The 24,740-nt window shown below is 38.0% G+C and overlaps 1 protein-coding gene across 4 annotated transcripts in view; it reads left to right on the forward strand.

The window, feature by feature from the left end:
• The first annotated feature begins 12,709 nt into the window (after positions 1 to 12,709).
• The window catches only part of RASAL2 (RAS protein activator like 2), a 111,473-nt gene continuing 99,442 nt past the window's right edge, over positions 12,710 to 24,740 (forward strand). For all 4 annotated transcript variants that reach the window (XM_045297917.1, XM_045297918.1, XM_045297919.1 and 1 more), the window contains exons 1-2: positions 12,710 to 12,956; positions 13,760 to 13,866. In XM_045297917.1, the coding sequence (XP_045153852.1) occupies positions 12,935 to 12,956; positions 13,760 to 13,866 (129 nt within the window). In that variant the 5' untranslated portion in view covers positions 12,710 to 12,934. The remainder of the gene's footprint in view (positions 12,957 to 13,759; positions 13,867 to 24,740) is intronic.

The raw sequence follows: 24,740 nt of genomic DNA on the forward strand, positions 1-24,740 counted from the left end.
CTATGTATGCCAAAATGACTGCATCTGTGAACATGTCTTGTTTGCTTGTGTGCTTCTTGTGTGTTTTCTTTTTTTATTATTATTATTTTTATTTTTACATCACTTTATTGGGGCCTCTGGCAGAACTGATCACAATCCATCCATACATCCATTGTGTTAAGCATAGGTTGCCATCATCCTTTTCAAAAACATTTTCTTTTTGTATTTTCTTGGTCTGTCATAACCAGGCTTTTGCTGTGAACAGATATTTTGTTTCCTTCCATTAGTGTTCATCAAATTAAAATTTTGTAAAAGTTTTTCTACATTTTGAAGAGCTTTCTGCTGAATTTATTTTTACATTGATAAAGTTGTTCCCTTTAAAAATAATTGTTCCTCCTCCACCATCAAAGGTAATAATAAACATTATTACTACACAGCCACCATGATTAAATAATTGAGATGGTAGACCCAGTACTTAGCACATAGAAAACACTCAATATTAAATAAAATCATTATAAAAACATTTCCCCTAAAATTACTCATGAAAGAACTACTTAAATAACTTTCATAGCTCATCCTTTTCTGTTATTTTAAAATACTTAAAAATCCTTTTTGTTTTTGAATACTACGACAATTAACTCTAAAAGTGACAGATATTGCCATATATTTATGTATGCTATTTGAATATGACTGAAAATCTAGCGTATATACAGATGTGGCATGATGATACACAAAATTCAAATTGAATTGATTCTTAATGGTAACCTATGGTTAAACGACCTTAGATAGTAGATACCTTTAGATATGTTTTAATAAATCTTAGAACCTAACATCCAATTTATTTAATAGATATTCCCACTTACTATTTGTAAACATAAAATCCCAGGTTTATTCATAAGCGTATTCATTATTCAAAATCCTTAAGAGAAAATAATGAAGAAAGTACAGGAAGGTTTATCTCCACAAGTTTTCTACTATATTTCACAGATGTTTATTTTTATTTCAGATTGAAGCAGCCAACAAGGCCTATATGACCTGTATATACCCCTCTGCCATTCCTCTCAGACTTTATCTTTTACTATGTGTTCCCACTTAGTGGCACCAGTCCTACTGGCCACCCAGCTGTACCCTCCCCTAGAATCTTAGTACTGACTCCCTCTGCCTATAGTGTGCTTCCGTGATAAATCTACCAGGCTGACCCCCTTATTTCCTTGAGTCTTAGCTCAAGCATCACTTTCTCATTGCACCTACTTATTTAATATTATTGTATCCTTATCTCCTTGACAGTGTCCTACTTTATCTTTTTTTAAAAATTATTTTATTGTGGGCTCATACAATGCTTATCACAATCCATACATACATCCACTGTGTGAAGCACATTTCTATATTTATTGCCATCATCATTCTCAAAACATTTGCTTTCTACTTGAGCCCTTGGTATCAGCTCCTCATTTTCCCCCTCTCTCCCCGTTCCCTCCTCCCCCACAAACCCTTGATAATTTATAAATTATTATTATTTTGTCATATCTTACATTGTTCGATGTCTCCCATCACCCACTTCTCTGCTGTCCGCCCCCCAGGGAAGAGGTTATATGTAGATCCTTGTTATCTGTTCCCCCTTTGTCCCTCACTTTCCCTCTACTCTCCCAGTATTGCCAGTCTCACCACTGGTCCTGAGGGGTTCATCTGTCCTGAATTCCCTGTGTTTCCAGTTCCTATCTGTACCAGTGTACATCCTCCGGTCCAGCTGGCTTTGTAAGGTAGAATTGGGATCATGATAGTGGTATGGGGCTTGGGGGGAAGCATTTAGGAACTAGAGGAAAGTTGTATGTTTCATTGTTGCTACACTGCTACCGTGACTGGCTCATCTCCTCCTCATGTCACTTCTGTAAGGGGATGTCCATTGCCTACAGATGGGCTTTGGGTCCCCATTCTGCACTCCCTCTCATTCACAATGATAAGATTTTTTGTTCTTTGATGACACCTCGTGAGCATACAGGCTGGTGTGCTTCTTCCATGTGGCTTTGTTGCTTCTCAGCTAGATGGCCACCTGTTAAACCTTTAAGACCCCTGACGCTATATCTTTTGATAGCCGGGCACCATCAGCTTTCTTCACCACATTTGCTTATTCACCTGCTTTGTCTTCAACAATCGTGTTGGGAAGGTGAGCATCTTAGACTGCCGCTTTTTTCGAATAAAGTGTTCTTGTGTTGAGGGAGTACTTGATTAGGGGCCCACTGTCCTTCTGTTTCCTTAATTCTTAATCTATAAATATGTGTACATAGATCTATTTCCCCCTCATATAATATATGTATATAAATATATTTACATATGTATATGCCTGTATTTAGGTCTCTATAGATGCCCTTTGTCTCCTAGTTATTTCCTCTCTTTCTTTTTACTTTCCTCGTGTCCTACTATCATGTTCAGCCTTCATTTGGATTTCAGGAATTCCTCTCAGCTACTGCCAGACCTTCTACACCCTCCTCGCCATCAGTTTTCAGTCACTTGTTCCCTTGTCCCTGGATTTGTTAACACCCACTTCCTCTCCCCCCCTCCACCCCCGCCTTCCCCTCTCCTATGTGCACCCAGAACTGTCATCCCATTGTTCTCTCTTCTGGCTTGTTTATCCCACATATTCCTTCCAGATAGACATGCAGTGACAACAATATGCACCTACACAAGACTGAGCACAACGAAGCAACAAGAGAAAAGAAAACGATAGCTACAACAACAGCAATAACACAAAAACCCTATAAATAGTTCAAGGTCTATTAGTTGTCCTTTGAGAGTGTTTTCCAGTCGAGTCTGATGGGGTGCCACGCCCTGGACCCACAGTCTATTTTTGGTATTCCCTGGGGACTTCATTGCTTTGTGTTCCTTGCTGCTCTATTGCATGACCCCAGTGTCTGACTTCAGCGTGGTGGGCTCAGGGCGGGCAGAGTTACCACCGTGTGTCTCCAGTGTTGTCCCCATGGTGCTATGGGTCAGTGAAGAACCTTGTTTCTTGTGGTGGGGCTGGCCTTATGGTCCTCTCTGTGTATTGGCTGCTCTGAGCAGATTATTGTCCTCAGGGCTTCGTGGGCCAGGATGTGCTTCACTCTTTTTTCCCTCCCTCCTCATTGGCTCCTGTCTGCTCTGATCAGACAAGTCTCTCTACTTGAGCTGTAGCTTCAGTGCTATCTTCTGAAGTGAATTCTTTGGTGGGGGGTGGGGGTGTGTGCTGTCCACTTAGTTGGTAATGGGGCTGACCATTAGAGAGACTGGCCTCTCTATTGGTTCCCTGCTTGTCAGTGTGCTGTGTTCTTGTCTTGCAGCACTGGGTTGGAGTCTGGTACCTCTTTCCCTGTGGAGATATAAACAACACCCCCCCCTTGGTTTCCCATGTCTCCCCCCCTTTTTTTAGTGGGCTACCATATGTATCCCTGAGTGTAGTCTGGCCCCTGCCATATTACCTGGACCTCACCCCAGGGATGTATGGATACAGTAGCTTCTTCCTATGCCCCTTTTGTATTCTTTAAGCTTACCTCGGTGGACTCATGTTGTACTTTTTCTTTTGTGCTTGGCTTACTTCACTTAGCATAATTTCTTCCAGTTCTTCCCGTGTGTCAATGTGCTTCATGCGTTCATCACTGCTTTCTAGGGATGTGTAATACTCCATTGTATGTATGTACCACAGTTTTTTAATCCATTTGTCTATTGATGAAAATTTGGATTGTTTCCAACTCCTTGCAATTGTGAACTGTGCCTTGATGAACATTGGGGCACAGATGTCTGGCCGTGGTTTGTTTCTTGTCTCTTCTGGGTATATGCCCAGTAGGCGGAGTGCTGGATCGTATGGTAGCTCAATTTCAAACTGTTTTAGATATCTCCAAATTGATTTCCATTATGGCTGTACATATACCGACACGTCCACCAGCAGTGGACAAGAGTTCCTATCTCTCCACAACCCCTCCAACACTTGTTACTTTCTTATTTTTTGAATTGGGCTATCTTTGAGGGTGTTAGGTGGTATCTCATAGTTGTTTTAATTTGCATTTCTCTATGGTTAGAGATCTGGAACATTTTCTCATATATTTATTGGTCATTTGAATTTCTGCTCTTGAGAAACTTCTGTTCAGGTCCCTTGCCCACCTCCTGAGTGGACAATTGGTTTTTTTTCTTGTTGTAAGTTAGCAGAGTATTGTAGATTTTAGTAATAAGGCCTTTGTCTGATGTGTCATTGCTAAAGATGTTTTCCCAGTCTGTGTCTCTCTTATTACTCTCTTGGCAAATTCTTTAGATGTTCACAAGTGTTTTATCTTTAGTATACTCCACTGGTCAATATGTGCCTCCTCTATGTTTGTGTCCTTCTCTATTTCTGATAGCCTATGTATTCCCTGAGTCAAAGTTCTCAGATTTGTTCCAATTCCCTCATTGATAGTCCTAATAGTTTGGGGTTTTGCCTCAAGGTCTGTTGTCTACCTTGAGATTTTTCTTGTGCATGGAGTGAGGTAAGGGTCTTGCTTCATTTTTTTGCGGATATGTATCCATTTTTGCCAGCACCTCGAATTGAAGAAGGCATCTGCTTCCCATTTGATATTTTGGGGGGCCCTTATCGAATCATCTGTATGCTGATGATTTTATTTCTGGGTTTTCAATCCTTTTCCATTGGTCTGGATATCTATCATTATACCAGTACCACACTGTTTTGACCACTGTGGCTGTATAGTAGGTGCTAAAGGCGGGTAAAGCAAGCCCTCCAACTTTGTCCTTCTTGAGCTATTTTATCTTTACCATCCCTCAAAACACTTAAAGCCTTCTGACACACTTTATTATTTGTCTCCTCAATTGTTAATTTTCTCCCCCAACAAGAATGTAAGTTCTTAAAGGCAGAGATTTGTGTATCTTTTGTTCATTCAAGTCTCCTGACACTTAGTAAACACTCAATAAATAATCATTGGATATATTGGGTAAATGAATTGATTTTAGGTAATGCAAGTGTGTATACATATCTATGTAATTGATAATTTTTGCTTATTAAGAAATGTAATCAAAATTACTTATTTCACTTTATTCAGTAAAATTTCAGAAGTACTTTATAAGTCCACCTTGAATTTCTGGCAGCTCCTTGTCAATGTACTGTCGCAACCATTGTTGAATGATCTTCAGCAAAATTTTGCTTGCCTATATATTAATTCTGTTGGGTCATCTTTATTTGGAATGGGGCCAAATATGAATCTTTCCCAATTGGTTGGCCAGGTTGGCATTGAGGAGTGAATACTTTTAGTGATTCATCAACTTATTGAAACATTTCAGTTGGTATTCTGTCAATTCCTGAAGACTTGTTTTTACTAATGCCTTCAGTGTACTTTGAACTTCTTCCTTTATTGCCATCATTTCTTGATTATATATTCCCTCTTGTAATGGTTGAATATCAACAAATGATTTGATACAATAAATTTATATGAGGGGGGGTTACAAAAAACAAACAAACCATGGAACTGTTTCCCCCAAAGCTATGTGTTAAAAATTTTTTTTAACATTTTATTAGGGGCTCATACAACTGTTATCACAATCCATACACACATCAATTGTGTAAAGCGCATTTGTACATCATTCTCAAAACATTTTCTCTCCACTTAAACCCCCGACATTAGGTCCCCATTTTTCCCCTCCCTCCCCGCTCCCCCCTCCGTCATGAGCCCTTGATAGTTTATAAATGGGTATTTCGTCATATCTTGCCCTGTCTGACATCTCCCTTCACCCACTTTTCGGTTGTCTGTCCCCCAGGGAGGAGGTCACATATAGTTCCTTGTAATCGGTTCCCTCTTTCCTACCCACTCTCCCTTTACCCTCCCTGTCTGCCACAAATCAAGTCTTTTTTTGACACACTGTCAGACAATCTTTTCAGAACCTCTAAATAGAAAGCTTGATTAACAGTCTGACCTGGTGGAACAAACTCCAATTGCACTATGCCCCTCACATCAAAAAACCAAGTAAGCATCGTCTTGATCTTTGATTTCACTTGACGAGCTTTTTTTGGGGTGAGGTAACAATGGCATCTTTCGCTAGCTTGATTGATGTTTCGTAAGAATAACACCATGTCTCATCAACTCGGGGAAAAAAAGTATGGGTCACTTTTTTTTTACGCTCTTTTTTTTCTTGGTCAGTCAGAACCCAAGGTACAAATTTTGCAGTGTCCCTCTCGTTCTCAAATCTTCCACTATTCCAAGATAGTCCAGATAACTTCCCCATCTCTTCAGTGGTCTGTAGTTGGTCTTTGAGCACAAGAGCATGAATTTTGTCTACGTGTTCATCATCTGGGGAAGTTGACGGACTTCCAGAATGAGGTTTGTCATCAATCAACACTTCACCTTTTTTTGAAATGAAAATCACTCATACACTTGAGTTTTCCCCATTGCGCTGTCTTTGTAAGATGTGCAGCATTTTTCCTGAGCAGGAAACAAAATTTCACAGCAACACACTGTTCTCTTAAATTAGCCAGCACGAAAAATGAAGTTCAAATGAAAGTGCTTTTACAAAAAAGTTCAGTGACCAGAGAGAATCTTCCCAGTTGACACCACTGAGTGAATTAACTCAGAGCGGATTGCTCGATGCTTGCCTAGTGGGAAAAATACAAACTAACTAAACTCTGCTCAACAGAGCTTTTGTTTATTTGTTTGATTTTTGGTGGGGGTACCCCCACGTATATTCTATCCATATTTTGAGTGTGTCTTTCCTCTGTGGCTGTCCAGCTCTAGGCCTGTACATATTTCATGATGACAATTTTCTTTCCTTGAACTGCCCTTCTGAAAATTTATGTTCAGCTCTTTACTTCATTTCTTCTGTTTGCGTTAGCTATGCTATGATTTAGAGAAAATTTCAGACTCTTCTGAAATCCACTTTGATCGTATTTTTTTTTCTTGTATTTTTAATCAGATCGTCTGTCATTAGTGTTCAGTGTGTCAAAATTGTGCTTGAAATGTTCTTGAAATTCAGGTAAGATATACCCAAGATCCTGTTTTGGCTTTTGTGGACTTACGGCAAAATTCTCATACTTTACCCTGAACTTACATGTACATGTGAGCAATTGATGGTCTGTTAGCCCCTGACTTTGTGTTGGCTGGTGCTATTGAGCTTTTCTGTTGTCTCTTCCCACAGATGTAGTCAATTTGATTCCTATGTATTCCATCTATCAAGGCTGTATATAGTCCTCATATATGTTGTTGCAAAATGTATATGCAATGAAGAAACCCTTTTTTCCAACTAATGTTGCAAAATTATGATATTGTTATGTAATAAAACATTACAAAAGCTTTAGAAGATACAGAAATGCAAACAGAAGAAAATGATAATCTATTTTAATACAGTTTAGAGAATGTCCATTTAGACTTCTTTTTCAATAATTCCATTTTCCATGAACTTTTGGAAACTTTTAATTTCATTTTTCCACAAACTCTTTGAAGCCCTCTGCTTTGCATAAATATCTTCAAAACTAATATAATTAACAGGGTGGGCTTTTTAAAAAATCATTTTATTGGGGGCTTGTACAACTCTTATCAAAATCCATCCATCCATTGTGTCAAGCTTGTTTGTGCATTTGTTGCCATCATCATTTCAAAACGATTTCTTTCTACTTGAGCCCTTGGTATCAGCTTCTCATTTTTCTCCCTCCCTCCCCTACCCTCCCTCTCTCATGAACCCTTGATAATTTATAGATTATTATTTTTTCATGTATTACACTGACCATTGTCTCCCATACCCACTTTTCTGTTGTCCATCCCCCTGGGGAGAGGGGTTTAGGTAGATCCTTATGATTGCTTCCTTCTATCTACCCCCACCTTCCCCTTCCCCTCCTGGTATGGCTACTCTCAATATTGGTCCTGGATTTCCTGTGTTTCCAGCTCTTATCTGTATCGGTGTGCATGCTCTGGTCTAGCCAGATTTGTAAGGTAGAATTGGGGTCATGATAGTGGGGGAGAGGAAACATCAAAGAACTAGAGGAAAGTTACATATTTCATCAGTGCTATACTGCACTCTGACTGGCTTGTCTCTTCTACGTGACCCTTCTGTAAGGTGATGTCCAGTTGCCTATAGATGGGCTTTGGGCCTCCACTCCATACTACCCCTCATCACAATGATATCATTTTTGTTATGGGTCTTTGATGCCTGATACCTGATCCTATGAACACATTGTGATCACACAGGTTGGTGTACTTCTTCCATGTGGGCTTTGTTGCTTCTTAGCTGGATGGCCACTTGTTTATCTTCAAGCCTTTAAGACCCCCCAGGTGCTATATTTTTTGATAACCGGGCCCCATCAGCTTTCTTCGCCACATTTGCTTATGCACCCACTTTGTCTTTTGCTATCATGTAAGGAAGGTGAGCATTATGGAATTCCAGATTAATAGAACAAAGTGTTCTTGCATTAAGGGAGTACTTGAATAGAGGCATCAGGATGATTTTTATCTTACTTTTCCTCACTTAAAATTATAGACACTTTTTCTGTACTAATATAGCTATCATTTTTAATGTCAGTATAGTATTTTCTCTGATGCATAGATAGATGTGCCATAACATTGTTGTCCAATATATGGAAAGTTTCAGTATTTTGATTTTTATTAAAATGCACTGAACATCATTCTACATACACATGTTGGACATTTGGCAATTCCACTTGGATAAACCCGTGAAAGTAGAATTACTTGGTCAAAGAGTTTATTAAAATTTTAGGCATTTTTTATTTTTATTTTTCCTAGGGGGGATGGCTAAATATTTTCAAATTGTGTAGCACTAGTCATACATGTAAGGAACCCTGCTGGAGCTGTCTGGTACATGTTAGGCTGTTAACTATAGGGTAAGTGGCTTAAACCTACCATTCTCTCCATGGGAGAAAGATGAATCTCTCTGCTTCCATAACAATTAATAGCCACAGAAACCTTATATAGACTTGCTATGAGTCGGAATCAGTTCCATAGCAGGGGATTGGGTTGGGTTTATTCATGCATGCAGAGAGGACACTGGTGATTCAGTGGTAGAATGTTTGCCTTCCATATGCCATGTTGAATACCTGGGTTCAATTCCTTGTCAATGTACAACCAGCAGTGGTCTGTGGGTAGAGGCTTGTTTGTCACTATTATGCTGAACAGATATGTGCTGAGTGTCCAGACTGAGACAGACTAGGAAGAGAGGACTGACAATTTACTTCCCAAAATATCCACTCATGAAACACTGTCTTGTGCATGGGGTCCTCATGAGTGTAGGGCCGACTCAATGACAGCAAGCAACTACAACATTCTTGCATATTGCTACAATACCCTATGTACTCGAGTGTAAGCTGAGCTTTACAGCACACTTTTTATGCAAGTTTTTTGTGGTAAAATTAGGTGCCTCAATTAATATTTGAGTCAGCTTATACTTGAGTATATATGGTACTTAGAAAATTCAAGGACTGTAGTACCACACATCAGTGTAAGTAGTTCCAAATAGAAATAGTTTTCTTTGAAGTATGAACCAAGACTAACTAGCCTCTCTACTCCCCTAAAAATTTTGCTGTACATGACTAGTCTGTTTTAGAATTCTAGTCAGATTCTTTCTTTGGTGTAGGAAGTATCAGTGCCATCTTTTTGAAGTTTATGCCAAATTAAATATTTCAGCTCTTATTAACTTAGATGGTTTTGAAAACACAGACCTTCTGGTTAGCAGCTGAAGAACACTTAATGTTCCACCATGGTTCCTTTTAGATAGTATTCCCAGGACGAACATTAAAACTATGAATCCTTCAATCCCCACTTTCACTTAGGGGCTACTGTTAACTGCATCTCAGGAGCCCTGGTAGTGCTCCTGTGTACACCAACCACTTAGAACGATGAGGCTGTCTGCTGCCATTAAGATTTACAGTCTAGGAAACTGGTAAAGTCTAAATACACTCTGTGCAGTGGACTTGGCTTGGCTTGGTAGGTTTAATTTGGTTTGGTTTAGTCTGGTCGCTGCATCACTCAGCTCTGCTTTGTGCCTCCATCTCACTGCATTGTCAGACTTCAAATAAGAAAGAAAAAGAAAGCTCCTTTGGGCTCCCTCAGAATCATGATGATCCCCTTTCCTCATAAGAGATTTGAGATTTTTTTTGACATTTACTTCCTGATAAATGAACTAAAGGCCATTATTAGTGGAATGCAGAGGCTAACTTTTATTTGTTGAACTCGCACATCCTCCTCCATTTGTGTTTTCACCCCTGTAATGATTTAGTTCTCTCTTTTCTTGCTTTTCAAAGAAAGCACACGGACAGAGATTTCCAACTTAAAAGTGATGTAAAAGAAAAAGTGTAGTAATGTTGTCTTGCCCCTTCCTTCATGAAAATGTATTTTGTATCAAAGCATATAAACTCATTAATTTTTCATTATCAGTAGTAGCTTTCTGGTTGGTCTGACTAACCCATGTAATTAAATGTGGAGAGGACCAGGGCAGGAAAGGTAAAAAAGGCAGAAACAGAATCACACAGCTAGTTGGTAGAGCTGCTGGGGAAAGGTCCCAACATTCTTCTTGTTGAATGAATCACCCACTGTGGGTCAGTGTGAGAGAGCGTTGCTCATCATGTTAAGCCACCTGTGTCAGTTTGTACTCAATGGTAAAAGGAATGAGGTAAATTTCAAACTTTAAGGGACTTTTTAGAACTTATTTGCTTTCCAATCGAAAGATGAAAAATAGTATTTTCAGAGGATGAGAAAGTGAATGAAGCCATTGTCATAGACCCCTATCTATGAAGCAATACTGTGTCTTTTGCCGCAGTCTTGGAAAATGAAGCATAGTTTTAAAATGCCTATAATTAAATATTGTGACTATGGAAGGACCATCCATTTCCCAGCAGGTGAAATAATACAAGAGATTAGAGTACAGGAGACAGCTGTGTCATTTTGGCCTGTTGGAACTAGAATAGAGTTTCCCGATCAGCAGAAATGTTGCTTTAAGAGCACAGTTGCAGCTTGCTCTCTTCTTGGAGATGTAAAGTTGAAGGTAGCTAGACCCCTCTAATATGCAGGCCTGGCTGTGACTCATCTGGCAAGTTGTTAAGGATACACTTGCCGATGCTTCTCCCTTCCCTCATTCACTGGATCATAAGATATAGATACTAAGGCTTCAGAAATGTTTTGGGGAAATTCCATTATCAGTTAATTCCAAGTTTCCACTAACTTTTTGAAGGCCCCTCTCTACTTTGAAATGTGTGAATCTGAGAGCTGGAGAACCTAGGCATTTCAGAGTCCCATCATGCATCAGCTATTAAGTTACATTGTGGTAGAGGCAGAGGAGGACAGAGCATGGCCTTCTTTCTCTGTCATCAGGTGATCTAGTCTCCTTGGTGTCCTTCCTTTCCCCCCTTTGTGTGGCACTTGTTCACATTTCAGGGCTAATTTAATTGCCTCTTTCTAGATCTAATAACAGGCTTTAAATTACATCATAATACAGAAAGGGAATCTAAAAGAGAAGAAAAATACAACAAATACCTTATTTCTTGGAGTTTAAAATATGGTTGTTCGTTTTGCTGATATAATTTCAGATAGTAAAAGCATTGAAAGATAAACTTTTTTCATGAGTTAATATGCCTGAGAATGAAAATTATGCATTGGGAAGAGAGTGAGGAAATGAGCTTCAGTTATTTTTCCCTATTAGAAAATTGCAAATTAAAGAAGCTGTTCACAAGATTATTTTATCCTTGCTAATGGAAATGAACTTTATTTTCCTCCAAGTTTTGTTTCTCTGTCAGTTATTCAGAGATTTAAATATACTACATTGTAACTGTCAATCTCCTCTATCTTCTAACTTTGCATGCGATTACTTTTATGGGAAATTATCAGATTTTTTTTCTTCCTTTACAAACCCCTTTCCCCAACTGCCTTGGCCCTACTCTTCATATAAGTCTCTAATATGGATAATCATTCTGTAAAGTCATTTTCCAGAAGTCTGGGGTCTTGTTGTTCAATATGCTTTGACAAGCTGATTTGCTTAAATTTACTGCTTTGTGCCATTCCCAGGAATTTGAGCTAATTATATAGCCATTTTTTTCAGAGATGTGTGTTAGAAGTCATATGTGCCTAATTCTGAAAATGGCTTTGTACATTAAGGCTCATTTTACCACTGATGCTTAGAGAGGAATTGAGAGACCATTATTTGCCATAATTTAAAAATACAATAACAACATGAAACTCCCTTACACTGCAGGCATATAAGATGCTATGTTGTCAGTCTCTCAATCTTTTGGAATGTTGCAATTTGGCTTGTGTGTTACTGATCAAGATGTCACAGAGAAAATATGTTTTAGGCGTAGAAATCATTGTCCAGCACGCATAGGTAGTAATAGGATAAGTACTTCCAATTGGATTTTCATAGGAGGGATTGATTTGGGCGCAGTACTGTGTTTGTATAAAATGGTGTCCTTTTGGCACTAGCTGAATATAAATTTCAGCAATTTTTTTTCCTTGCTACAGATTAATGTAATACAGGGAAATTTTCCGTAGCTGGGGGAGCAGTGGTTGGGCATCTGTTAATAGCCTGAAAGTAACTAATGAGGATGTGCAGTTGGAACGATTGATTGAATAGCTGCAGTCCTCTGTGTTTCTTTCTCGCTTGCTCTCTCTGCAAGCTGTAGCGAGGGAGGGGGAAGAGGAAGCCGAGAGAGGGAGGGAGGAGAGAAAAAACGCTTTCTCTTAAGTGGAAGTAGCACGGATCCCAGGGGCTAGGAGGCCAGAAATGGAAGTTTAAACTGAATCTATCTTTTAAAGGGAGAACAGCGGGAATCAAAATGTCAGTCTCCGGAGTCACAGTTTACTCCTTTTTCTTAAAGATCTGGAAGAGAACAGAGAATACTTTTTATAGGATGTGTTTTTTTATTGGGTTTTTTTTAATCCTTGTCCATGTTGAGATTATCTCATGTTGTCTGAGAAGCTGGATTCCTATATCTCTGTGAGTTGAAGTGGAGATGGGAAGCAGTTGTGATAAAGGTATAATATGTATCTATCTGTCATCTGTGAGCGCGCGCGCATGTGTGTTTATGTATGTGTGTGTATCACTCTATGCAAAATATACTCAGCTGTAACCTTAATATATATAGTAGTTATATTGAATAAGACCACATCATCTGCAAAATCCAAAGCTTGGTAGGTCAATTTGAACAGATTGAGGATTCCAGAGTGAGATCTAAGTAAGGTCATCTTGCCAGAACCAAGGAGAAGCTGATCTATTTTTATATCGGCATAGGCATATATGTGATTTTATCCTGGCAGCCACTCTGTCTTCTCGTGGGCCGTTGGCTGCAGTCTGGTGAATCATCTTAACTGCACAAAACCGAACTTTGACCTTTTTGTAAACACCCATCAGATCATGGAGGACACTCTGCTGTGTTCTGTTCACAGGAATATCAGAAATCTTGTTTGATTCTGTTAACTCCTACATTGCTGGCAAATAGAGTAGTAGTTCATACCCAGTGAGGTTCAAATATTAAATTAACTTTTAAATAGTAAGCATAGCTCAGAAGAAATTCTTTTTTTTTTAATTTGCACAGGTACAAAAAGATATAAGCTGTCACAGGAAAACAGGCTCCTCTTGTGATCTAATCTCCCCAGGGTCTTGCTAGTTCAGATACCACAAAGAAAAAGTGACAAATTATATGGAGATAAGAATATGATATATACTATAAGCAAACTCACTTTTGTGAGGGAAAAACAAAACTGTCCCTTTACAACTCAGTGAAAGATTCGAAATTCCAAGTTCCTAATGATGCTTCTTATTTCCTTGTCCCTTTCAGAGGTGCCACCAGAAAGGTCCCCCCGCAGACGGAGTATCTCAGGGACCAGTACATCAGAGAAACCCAACTCCATGGACACTGCAAATACCTCACCCTTCAAAGTACCAGTAAGTACATGCCTCTCCTTTTGATTCGAATATCTAACTTTCCCCCTTTTTTCTTAAAGTCAAAGGCAGCTATTAAGAAATCAAAACTAGCGACTCCTCAAGAATTTGTAATACTGAGAGCACAGCCACCCATATGGGTAGATTAACTGTGGTAATATTTGCTGCTTCCAGTTAAAAGTTATAAAGTTTTACAAAGTATTCTTTTTGTTTGTGAGGCATTTCCAAAACATATAACTGAATAGATGAAATTTAAATTATTCCAAAAGAAAAAAAAAAGAGTGTAAATCTTTGCAGAATGTTCCTTTATCAAGTCACTCACTTGGTAAACAGCTATATCAGTCCTGTAAAAAAGGTGGAGGGACCATTGTTTTTAGAGGGAGGGGGAATTTGATTTGTGTGTGTGTGTGTGGTAACATTCCAGAGCTGAGACAGAGCAGTTGTAGAGCATGTCATCAGAGAATTCGAAGTGAGCCCTCCTCTTGAGACCTGGTGTAAACCATGTTTTAGATAAAAATCTAAGTACTTAAGAAATAGTCTGTAAGACAGTAAGTAACTCATTAAATTGATCAGGCAGCACTTCGGATTAGTATTAACGCAGCAGAATGCTAAGGGGAAAAGGCTGTAGGTGATCAATTCAGCAGACAGTTACAGGCCTGGTTTGGGCTTTTTAAAAAATATCACTGACTAACTCATATTCACATCATCTTTTTTCTTAGTTTCATTGGCAAGAATTATACATACTTTCTAGTCCTATAACTTTATTAGAGTTGTTTTTGCAGTTGAAAATAATTATTTCCATGAAGTTGGTAATTATCCTAGGTACCACTGAATCACTTTAAAGTAGAAATCAACTTTTATCAATATAAAAAGGGTTTTCTTGCTTTTAATTCATACGAATCCATAATGATGTATATTCTTTCTGTAGTGAAGTGACTTCTTTTGTGTTATGATCTTTTCAGTGGATCTGTTACTGGGTGAGATATAAACTGGTGTTCATTTATGAGTTAGTCCAGTATGGGTGTGTTATTTTTGGATTAATCATGAGCAGCAGGAGGTCCTGTGATTATGTTTTAAAGATCACGAGTGAATGGTAGGTTAATGTTCTGACCAAATTAAGACAGCAATTTTTAAATCTCAGCTGTAGGTGCTGTTGTATTAAATATATATTTTTGTCATTAAAAAAGACTAGCCTTCTGCAATATGATAACATTGGAATACTTCCTATATTAGAATATAAAGTTCATGGTTCAGCTTTTAAAATTTGTATTAAGAGTCACTAAAAAAAAAAGAGTCACAATCCTCATTTATATTTACTAAGTTGACAGCTAATTTAAGGCAAATATTAGTTATAAGACCAATTCTTTTTAAGTAAAAGTAGTAAACCAATGATGCTTATTCATAACAGCAAGTTACAAACCACTTACTGAGTTGTCAGTCTTCTGACAACCTCAGCCACCACATACATAGAAACAATGAGAAAAGGGGTCACAAAGCCCATGCTCTGAGCTCCCTACAACTTAACCATTCACAGGCCTTCACCCAGACAGCTGTCTGAAAAGGACCTTCAAGGAATGAGGTGCTTCACCAATCAAATGTTTCTGGATAACAAGTTTTATGTACCTCATGTCTCTTTATGACTTTAAATATTCTATAGTTATTACATAACACCCATTATTATCAATGTCCATTACTGTACTATATATCATTCTGTAAACAGTAGTACCCTTAAGGGCTATTGATAAATATAGGCTGGTTGACTCTGTCCTAAATGGATTTAGATTATTTTTATGGTTCTTTGTGGCTTTTGTTTTCTGTCTCCTTCCTTTACTCACAAACTTTCTGTTGCAAACAGCCTTATATTTATCAATAGCCCCTAGGGGTACCATTGTTTATAGGATAGTACATAGAAATTGGCATTAATAATAATGACCCTGAATCATTAGGCAAAGTAAGCTTATATTCATGTTAGTACCATTTGAAAAGTAGGAGGAAGGGGGAAGGATGTGTAATATGAGAAATATATCCACTTAGAATAATGGTTTTCAACCTTCCTAATGCCGCGACCCTTTCATACAGTTCCTCATGTTGTGGTGACCCCCCAACCATAAAACTATTTTCGTAGCTGCTTCATAACTGTAATTTTGCTACTGCTATGAATCGGGCAACCTCTGTGAAAGGGTAGTTTGACTTCCAAAGGGGTCGTGACTCACAGGTTGAGAATGGCTGACTTAGAATATTTAAAATATGAACAAGATGTGATGCTCAGAAAACATGTCCAGAAAAAAATCTGGTTTTGATCATTATCATTCCTTGGTAATATTGTATAGACAACTTTTATTATTTTAAAAAATGTCAAGCAAGTCACTATAGTAGTTAGGTGTCTTTGGTGCATTTTAGTTTTTGATTTCTATAAAGTACCAATGGCTTGCATTATTTTGAGATGTGTTGAAAAGAAGTATGTCCAGTTTTGAAATCAACGCAAAGCATTTCTGCATCAATAACTTTCTGAATATGAATAAGCATTACAAAAAGGAACCAAACTTTGAGATATTTAAGGTATTTACACAAATATTCTCAAAAGAAGATCTTTTCCATGTTATATGAAAAAGCAAACATGTTGAAGTGTTAAGGATGGGGGTTCTAGGATCTGGGTGTTATTTCTAAAATGAGATGCCCATTCACCATTCATCAGGTGGACACAAAAAGGGAGTTAGGAGTGGACTTCCCAAAGGGTCTTATTCATCCCTCTTCCATTTTCAGGTTCACTGGGAACAGTTGAAGTAGATTTAGCATCCCCTGGCTGAAGTTATTAACAGTGACACTCTTACAGAATGCTTACTTTGGGCAAAGTATTTATTATTCACCAATTGTTGACACTGTTACTGGTCTAGGGGAAACAGAAATGAACACAGTAGAATTGTTTACCTCCAGAGACACAAAAATGACCAGATCTATAAAAAGATTTTAAGTGTTGTGACACACATTATTAACAGCACACTGTGTAACCCAAGGCTTTTCCAAGGAGCCAGTATCTGAACTGAAGTTTCAAAGACTGAAGTAAAATTGACAGGCGAAGAAGAGAATTCCAAGCTGAGGGAATCGCATTTTGAAAGTCACATATCAAAAGACGACTGATAATTTGGGAGCATGTAGAAAGGATTCAGTGAGGCAGGAATCAAAGAGTGTGTGAGCAAAATTGGTTAAGAGGGTGGAAAAACTAGAAACAGGTTGTTTGTCAAACTTTAACTAAATTTGGCTAATGAGAGATGTGACCATTAAAATATTAGAGTTGTTTTTTTTTTTCAAAAGCTAAACCATGTTGGATGCATTCAGAGAACTACTATTTAATTCTTCCCATAAATGACTCCTTTTTCCCTTTGCTACCGTTACCCTAATTCAGGAGTTTCTGTGTGGTACAAATGGCTAATAAGCAGCCCAGCAGCCAGCTAGCTATTCGTTCAGCTGATATACTGTTGTTATTTGTAGGGTAGTGGTTAGCCTTAGGAGAACCCAGTGAGGTTACACTCATAGCTTGCTGGCTGATGATGGGCAAGACAGAAAGGAACCCAAGGCAAAGCAAGGAGGCCTATTTTGTCTTAATGCACACATACATACACAAACAAAACAATGTGTACCTTTAAGAACTTAAAAATAGACAATTAGCATAACAGGATGTTCATGTACATACTTAGTTTTCCACCTTTATACAGGTGATAGCAAAATCAATTAGATTAAAGATAAGAACATGAGAAATCAGGGGAAGCAGAGGTATGTGGCCAATGACCCCATAGGCTAATGCAAGGTCTTGACTTTTAGGAGTGATTAAGTATACTTCTGCTTTTATGTAATCTTAGCCATAAGGGGAAAAGGCAGTGATCTGCAGGCTAGTTTTTTCTGTCCTACTTCCATCCTCATGATTCTTCACACATACTTTCATTCGAGTAGGAGTTATTCATTTGTAGATCTATGGTCCTCTGACAGTGGATATGTGTTCTAACCATCTTTGTACCAGCCTCTTGCTTCATTGGGTATCCCGCCTATGGTAACTACTCAACAAATTTGTGGAATGGTTAAAATTTGCATGAATTATCATCAGATGGCCTGAATTGAATGAGTGTAGTGCATACACTTACTCCCTTGGTATTACTGATAATGTCTCAAACCCCATGGAATACTAAACCATTTAATAACTGCTACATATTTTGGAATAAATCAGTGTTACCTGTGCAAAATTATTAGCTTTTTATGCTCAACAAAGGTTTGATTTTTGGAGTCCAGGTCTATTGTATTTTATGTATATAGTGTATACTTTTCTATATATATTGGGAATAAGGATTAAGTGGAACTTTTATTTGTTATTTCAGTGGTTCTTTTTTGGAGCTCTTTAGGTATTAGACATAAGTCATTTGAATAGCTTTTGCTTCTTTTAAAGATTATTTCTCATTTTATCTTTAACATCCTTCAGAGCTTTTTGCCTGTGTTAGATCTGTGTTTTCCTTTAAATATAATTGTGTGATTTATATATTGTTAAAAATGACACTTAGCTGATATTACAGGGATGATTAAGGACTGAATACACTAATGAAAAGTTATTTAGGTATATAAGCTTAGCTCAGAAAAAGAAAATTATCATGTCTTGTAATTGTGTGTATTTGTTTTACAATGCTTATTGGAATGAGCTTCATTCTTTAATATTCTATTTATAAAATGACTATTGATATTTATGAATTTTGCATCACTTCTTACACGATACCATCAATTTGGCACTGGCTAAGCAAGAGCTGCTTGTGTTCCGGGCCAGGTGCTCGGCTTAGTGTTCTCATTTCCATAACACAATGGTCTGATTTGGCCCACCATATGAATATAACACAATACAGTTGCAGCTGCTTCGTTTGTATTAGCTTTGAGCTTGGCTCTGAAAGAATTCAGGCACCAAAGTATATGCCAAGACAACCAGAAAGCATAGTTGAACGGAGGCCGTGGTTGAAGATTCCTCTGGTGGTGCTCCTCGTGTTCTTGTCCCTGTGATACCTGAGTGTTCCTCATTTTAATATACTACATGAAAACAGCGGTCAAAGGGATAGGATGCCTTTGCCCAATGTTTAGAAGCTCTGGAAGGATAAAATGCAGAATAGGTTAAAGTCCTAAGTAAATTGAGATGTATAAAGTATAAAGAGATCAGGCCTGTAATTAAAATCCCATAGAAGTGCTATTCCAAGTGAAACAGAGAACTTCATGCCCACTTAATAAAGACTATAGTTGGTTTTTTTAATCCATCAGCGTTTTTCAAATCTAGCAGTAGATATGAAAAGTAGTAGTAGTCTTTGACAAATTTAAAAAAACATCTCTCAGAAACCAAGCTAACTGCCTTCTTGACTCCTGTCAATCCTATAGGACAGAGTAGAACTGCCCCTGTGGGCACTTACAGGAGCTGACAGCCTCATCTGTTTTCCCTATGAGCAACTCATGGGTTGGAACTAATGACTTTGCAGTCAGCAGCCTAACACAGAATCCACTAAGTTACCAGGGCTCCACCTAGGGAACTTTTTTTTTTTTTTAAGAAAAAAACTGATACTTGGGTCCTACTTCAGACCAGTTAAATCAAATCAAAATTTCTGGAATATAATACAGAATATATTTATGTTGATATGCATATGAATACATATGTTATTGCCAATGGGAAAAATTAAATAAAAAGCAGAGGTGTCTGAAAAGAAAAATTACAGTCTGGAGCTATCAAATATTAACTATACTTTATGTGTGTAATCAGAATGGGCATGATTTTTACATCTTTTGATACTGAATACCCGAAAGACTATCATTTGGGGCTACAAGTCTTAGAGCAGAGGAAGAAGGAGTAAGTTTAGAGATGACCTCTTAAGAGAGAAGCTAGATAGCTTGTATCTGAAGGAAAGGGGAACAGTCTTGGGAAAATTGCCAGGACTCTAAACTTGGTAGTCAAAGAACATTGGAAACCCTTATTGATCTATAGTAATTTCTAGAAATAACTTTAGAATAGCACTAGCCAGTGTAGATTTCAGTGTACCCTACAGAGTGAGAGGACTCTTTGAAAGAGAACAGAATGGACTAACTTATATAGTGCTATCAAACCAAGGAACCCTAGTGGCTCTGTAAATTAGGCATTGGACTGCTAACCACAAGGTCAGTGATTCAAAACCACCAGCTGCTCTGTTGGAGAAAAATGAGACAGATAGCTTCCGTAAAAATTCACAATCATTGAAACACTCACTATATAGGGTTCCTGTGAGTCAGAATAGGCATGGTGATTTTGTTTTTCTATAGAACCACAACTTTAACCTGGGGGTGGGGGTGATGGGAAGAAGCACAGCAGCTTTTATTGCACAATTACAGACAATATTTTAATAGACTTTTTCAATACTTAATACAAATTGACATGATCATATTTTGGCCATGCAGGGTTACATAAAATGTACATGGTGGGGGGGGCGGGAACAAGGCATCAGAAGCACATTACATTATCTATTGATTGTTATCTCCTACAATTTTTTTCTTTTTTAACTTTTTATTGAGGTTTAAGGAAAATATGCAAAGCAAATTGGTTTTTCATCCAACAAGCCATATGCATTTTGTCTTGTGACATTGACTGCAGTTCTCACAATGTAACAGCAGCACTCTTCCCACTTCCTCTCTGTTTTCCATTTTGCCTGTCCCTTCCTGCCTTCTAACCTTCGTCCCGGACAAAAACGGCTTTTGCTGATCTTACCCCCTGTATTCTCTACTATAGGAACTCTGGTGGTGTGGTAGTTATACATTGGACTGCTAGCCACAAGGTCTGCAGTTCAAAGGCACCAACAGCTCTGTAGAAAAAACACAGGATGTTATACTCCATAAAGAGTTACAGTCTCGGAAACCCGGAGGAGCAGTTCTACCCTGTCCTATAGGGTCGCTATGAATTGGCATCCACTCAATGACAGTGAGTTATGTGCTAATATATTCATGGATGAAGTTGTAACACAAACAAATACATTTAGGCATATCTTCTACCTTATATATATATTCATGGTATAATCCAATTTACCTTCTCACTCCTGTTTACCTTGAATGTTTATTATTGTGACTACTATACTATTGTGACTACTGTACTCTTATTGCAAGATTGGGTATGTAATTGCTGCCTCTAATTTTTCTCCTCCCAGCATTGTTCTTTGCATTCATAATTTTTTAGCTGACCTTAACTTATTGTATATTCCCTTCCCCTTCACCCAGGGTTAGACTGTGCACTCTGTGGTATTGGTGTGCAAGGTTTGATGGGGTTGTACGCACCTCTGTGTGGCAGCTGCACAGGTAGCCAAAGGCTTCAACTCAGTTGGGACAACTCTCCTGTCCACCTCCACTTCAGGCAGCTGGTAGGTTATAGTGGCCTGACAGCCTCCAGCCCCCTGATCAGGGCACACAAGTCTGGTAGCTGACCAGTCATGGAATGGAAGTCTAGGCACCTGCGAAAATTTCACTTGCCCCAGAAGTACCTCAAATATCAGGGAAGTGTGCATTGGATAGCAAGTAGAAAACACCACAGCAGGTGGAGAGAGTTCCGCAGAAAGGAGAAAATTTTAAATTTTAGTACCTTTGAAAGTACTCCCGCTGCCTCTCTGAACAAGAACCCTTGCACTTTCAGTTTGCCCTGGACCCCACAAGTTTATGTAGCCCATTTTGTCAGGTATATACAGTAGGCCTCTAACTCATCTCCTAATCTCAGGTCTCCTTCACCCACCTTGGCCCTTGCTGCTGCTAGAGTGATCTCTAAAATAAAACCCTCGGTCTTACTTGATTCTCCCTTCCTCCCAGTCTCTTAGCAGCTTTCTGTGAATGCATTTCCAGGGGCAGACCAACTTGTATGCATTTTATTTGGTCAGAACAGTGGGTTTTTCTCTACTCTTCTATCTCACTTGCCCTCTTCCCACATTTGTAAATCTTCAGATCTACCTTTTCCTTCAAAAAGCAGCAATCACCTGCTGAAGGCTTTTGAGTTGACTGACTGTTTCAAGCTATAAAAAGACAAAGTAAAGGCTATAGTTTCCATTTTTATAATAAATGAAGTATTGCACATGTTCCTTAAGATCCTTAATGATTTACATATAAAAAGATACCATATACTCAGGAGCTATTTTTAAATACTATTGGGTCACAATTCATAAGGGGGAAAAATTGCAACATTTGTGTTGTTAGGTATTATTGAATTGGGTTTCAACTTATAGCGATCCTGTGCCCAACAGAACAAAACACTGCTCCGTCCCGATGGATTCAGTTGGATTCAATTGTTTGAATCCATTATCACAGCTATTGTGTAATCCTTCCAATTGAAGATCTTCCTCCCCCTCCCCCCATCATTTTATTAGTTCTTACAGATATTATAACAATACATAAAACATTTTCTTTCTTCTTGAACTCATTGATATCAGCTCCTCTTTTTTGCTGAGCCTTTACCAAACATGGTGTCCTTTCCCCCAATAGGTCTCTCCTGATGACATGCCTACAGCATTACAATTAGAAAATAATCTCTAGAAGTATTTATGCATTTCCACAATATAGTTCTCCTTTTTTCTCCCCTGATTCTGTGTTGGGGGGCAAGTAGGGTGCTAGTAACAAGGAATACAAGAAAGAAGAAAATGTTCTAAAATTGATTGTGACAATGATTGTACCACTCTTCTTGATATGATTGAACTGTTGAATTGTATGATATATGAATTATATCCTAATAAAACTGTTTTAAATTTTTTTTTCTTTTTTAACATTTTATTAGGGGCTCATACAACTGTTATCCCAATCCATACACACATCAATTGTGTAAAGCGCATTTGTACATCGTTTCTCAAAACATTTTCTCTCCATTTAAACCCCCGACATTAGGTCCTCATTTTTCCCCTCCCTCCCTGCTCCCCCCTCCCGCATGAGCCCTTGATAGTTTATAAATGGGTATTTTGTCATATCTTGCCCTGTCCGACGTCTCCCTGTTTTAAAATTTTTAAAACACTTTTCCTGATAAAACACTCGTAAAGAATAATTAAGTTGTTCTGCATTAAATGTTTTGCTCACCATTTCTACAATACGGTTTTTAGATATTCTTTCACCAGAAGCAGTAAGAATGTTACTTTTAAAAATAGCTCCTAGGCTCCAAAATCCGCCTCCATTCTGTTATTCTTAGAGTCTTAGAAATGAGAGGTGGAAAACTTCAATTAAACTTCATCTAGTCCATCTCCCTTGATAATGAGATATGTCCTTTACATTATATTATCTGATGCTTTTTCAGGTTCAGTGATAACCTCTGGGAGACTGTCCAATCAAAAGACTAAGAGACCTCACTTGGGGGAGTGTGCTCCCTTTCTTAGTTTTGACCCATCGTTTCTCATTATTTTTTACCTTAAAGCCATATTCCTTAATATCCATATTCTTTGTGAACTTGAATAAGATCAGCACAGTTTCTGTCAGTCATAAGGAAATCAACAGACACCTCATTATCAGAAATTGTAATGAGCTACATAAGTGACTATCTCAGATAACTAAAGGTTTTCTATTTAAAGATCAGATTTGATTTTTTTAAAATAATTTTGGGATTTTTTTACTCAAATGTATTAGGTGTTTTCCTGCATTATGGAGTAAATTGGACTTTTCTTAATAATTCAGGTTAGTCGTTATTCACGTTGAGAAAATAATTTGATAAGCAGTTACTGTATGCTAAGCACTGCAGCAATGCAAAGATGAGCTCAATAATGTTTGCCTTCAGAGGAGTTAAGATTGGGGTGGGAGCAGTGTGCAAAATAATGAATAGAACTAACAGTTGGTCCAGAAAGAGGGAAACTTTTGTATAAACAAAAGGTCTAAGATATTCAGGATTGAGAGAAACTAAGTCTATTGGAAAACTCAAGGGTGGCTTCCTGGGGAGTTGGCATTTGATATAAATAGTGAGAGAAAGCTTAGTATCCATTTACAAAAGGATAAAATTAGGCATGTATCTCAGTACACCTTAGACAAGAATAAATGCCAAGTGGATTAGAAGTTTAAATGTAGTTTTTTTTTTAAATTTAATTAGACTAACTAGTAGAAGAAAAGGAACCCTGGAAGCATAGTGGATTACTCATTGTGCTGCAAGCCAGACATTGACAGTTCTAGTCTGTTCTATGGATCACTATAACTAAGAATTGACTAGATGGCAGTGAATGCGTGAAGAAGAAAGTACAATGACTTCTTGAAATTTAACATAGGAAAATTCTTTCTTCAGTAATTACTGAAACTTAAGAGAAAATATTTAGAAAATTTGACTGCATTAAATGAGGGGCTTTAGAAAACAAATGGCAAAAAGCCCTGCCCTAACAAAGTTAAAAGACAGCCTATAGAGTTGAAAAAAATATTTAAGCACATTTCACAGAACCAGGGGTAATGATGTATTCATATTAGGAGTTACAACAAATTGGACTTATGACTATCTGGTTTGCTTAGGTTTTTTAGGTGCATGGTATAGCAAGTCATATGTACAACACACAGTGGTGCAGTGTGTAATTTGCTGATGCTTTCGTTCTCAGGTGTTGGCCTGCAGATGTTCAGATTTAAAACTTTTCAAAACCCTGCATCATAGGGGGCTAAGGCAGTAATAATGAAAACTTAAAATAAAAATTAAGTAGTCAACTTATGTTGGTTACATGTTGGGTTGCTAACCACTGAATCAACAGTTTAAAACCACCAGCCACTGCACAATAGAAAGGTCGGGCTTTTCTACTCCCATAAAGAGTTAGTCTCAGAAACCCACAGAGACAGTTATTAGTCAGCATATACTCAATAACAGGGAACTTGGTTTTTGGTTTATTTTACTGACGATAGAATCGAATTTCATTGAATTT

Source organism: Echinops telfairi, unplaced genomic scaffold, assembly GCF_000313985.2.
Source record: "Echinops telfairi isolate 266 unplaced genomic scaffold, ASM31398v2 ScPeMD7_7424;HRSCAF=8462, whole genome shotgun sequence".
Lineage (NCBI taxonomy): Eukaryota > Metazoa > Chordata > Mammalia > Afrosoricida > Tenrecidae > Echinops > Echinops telfairi.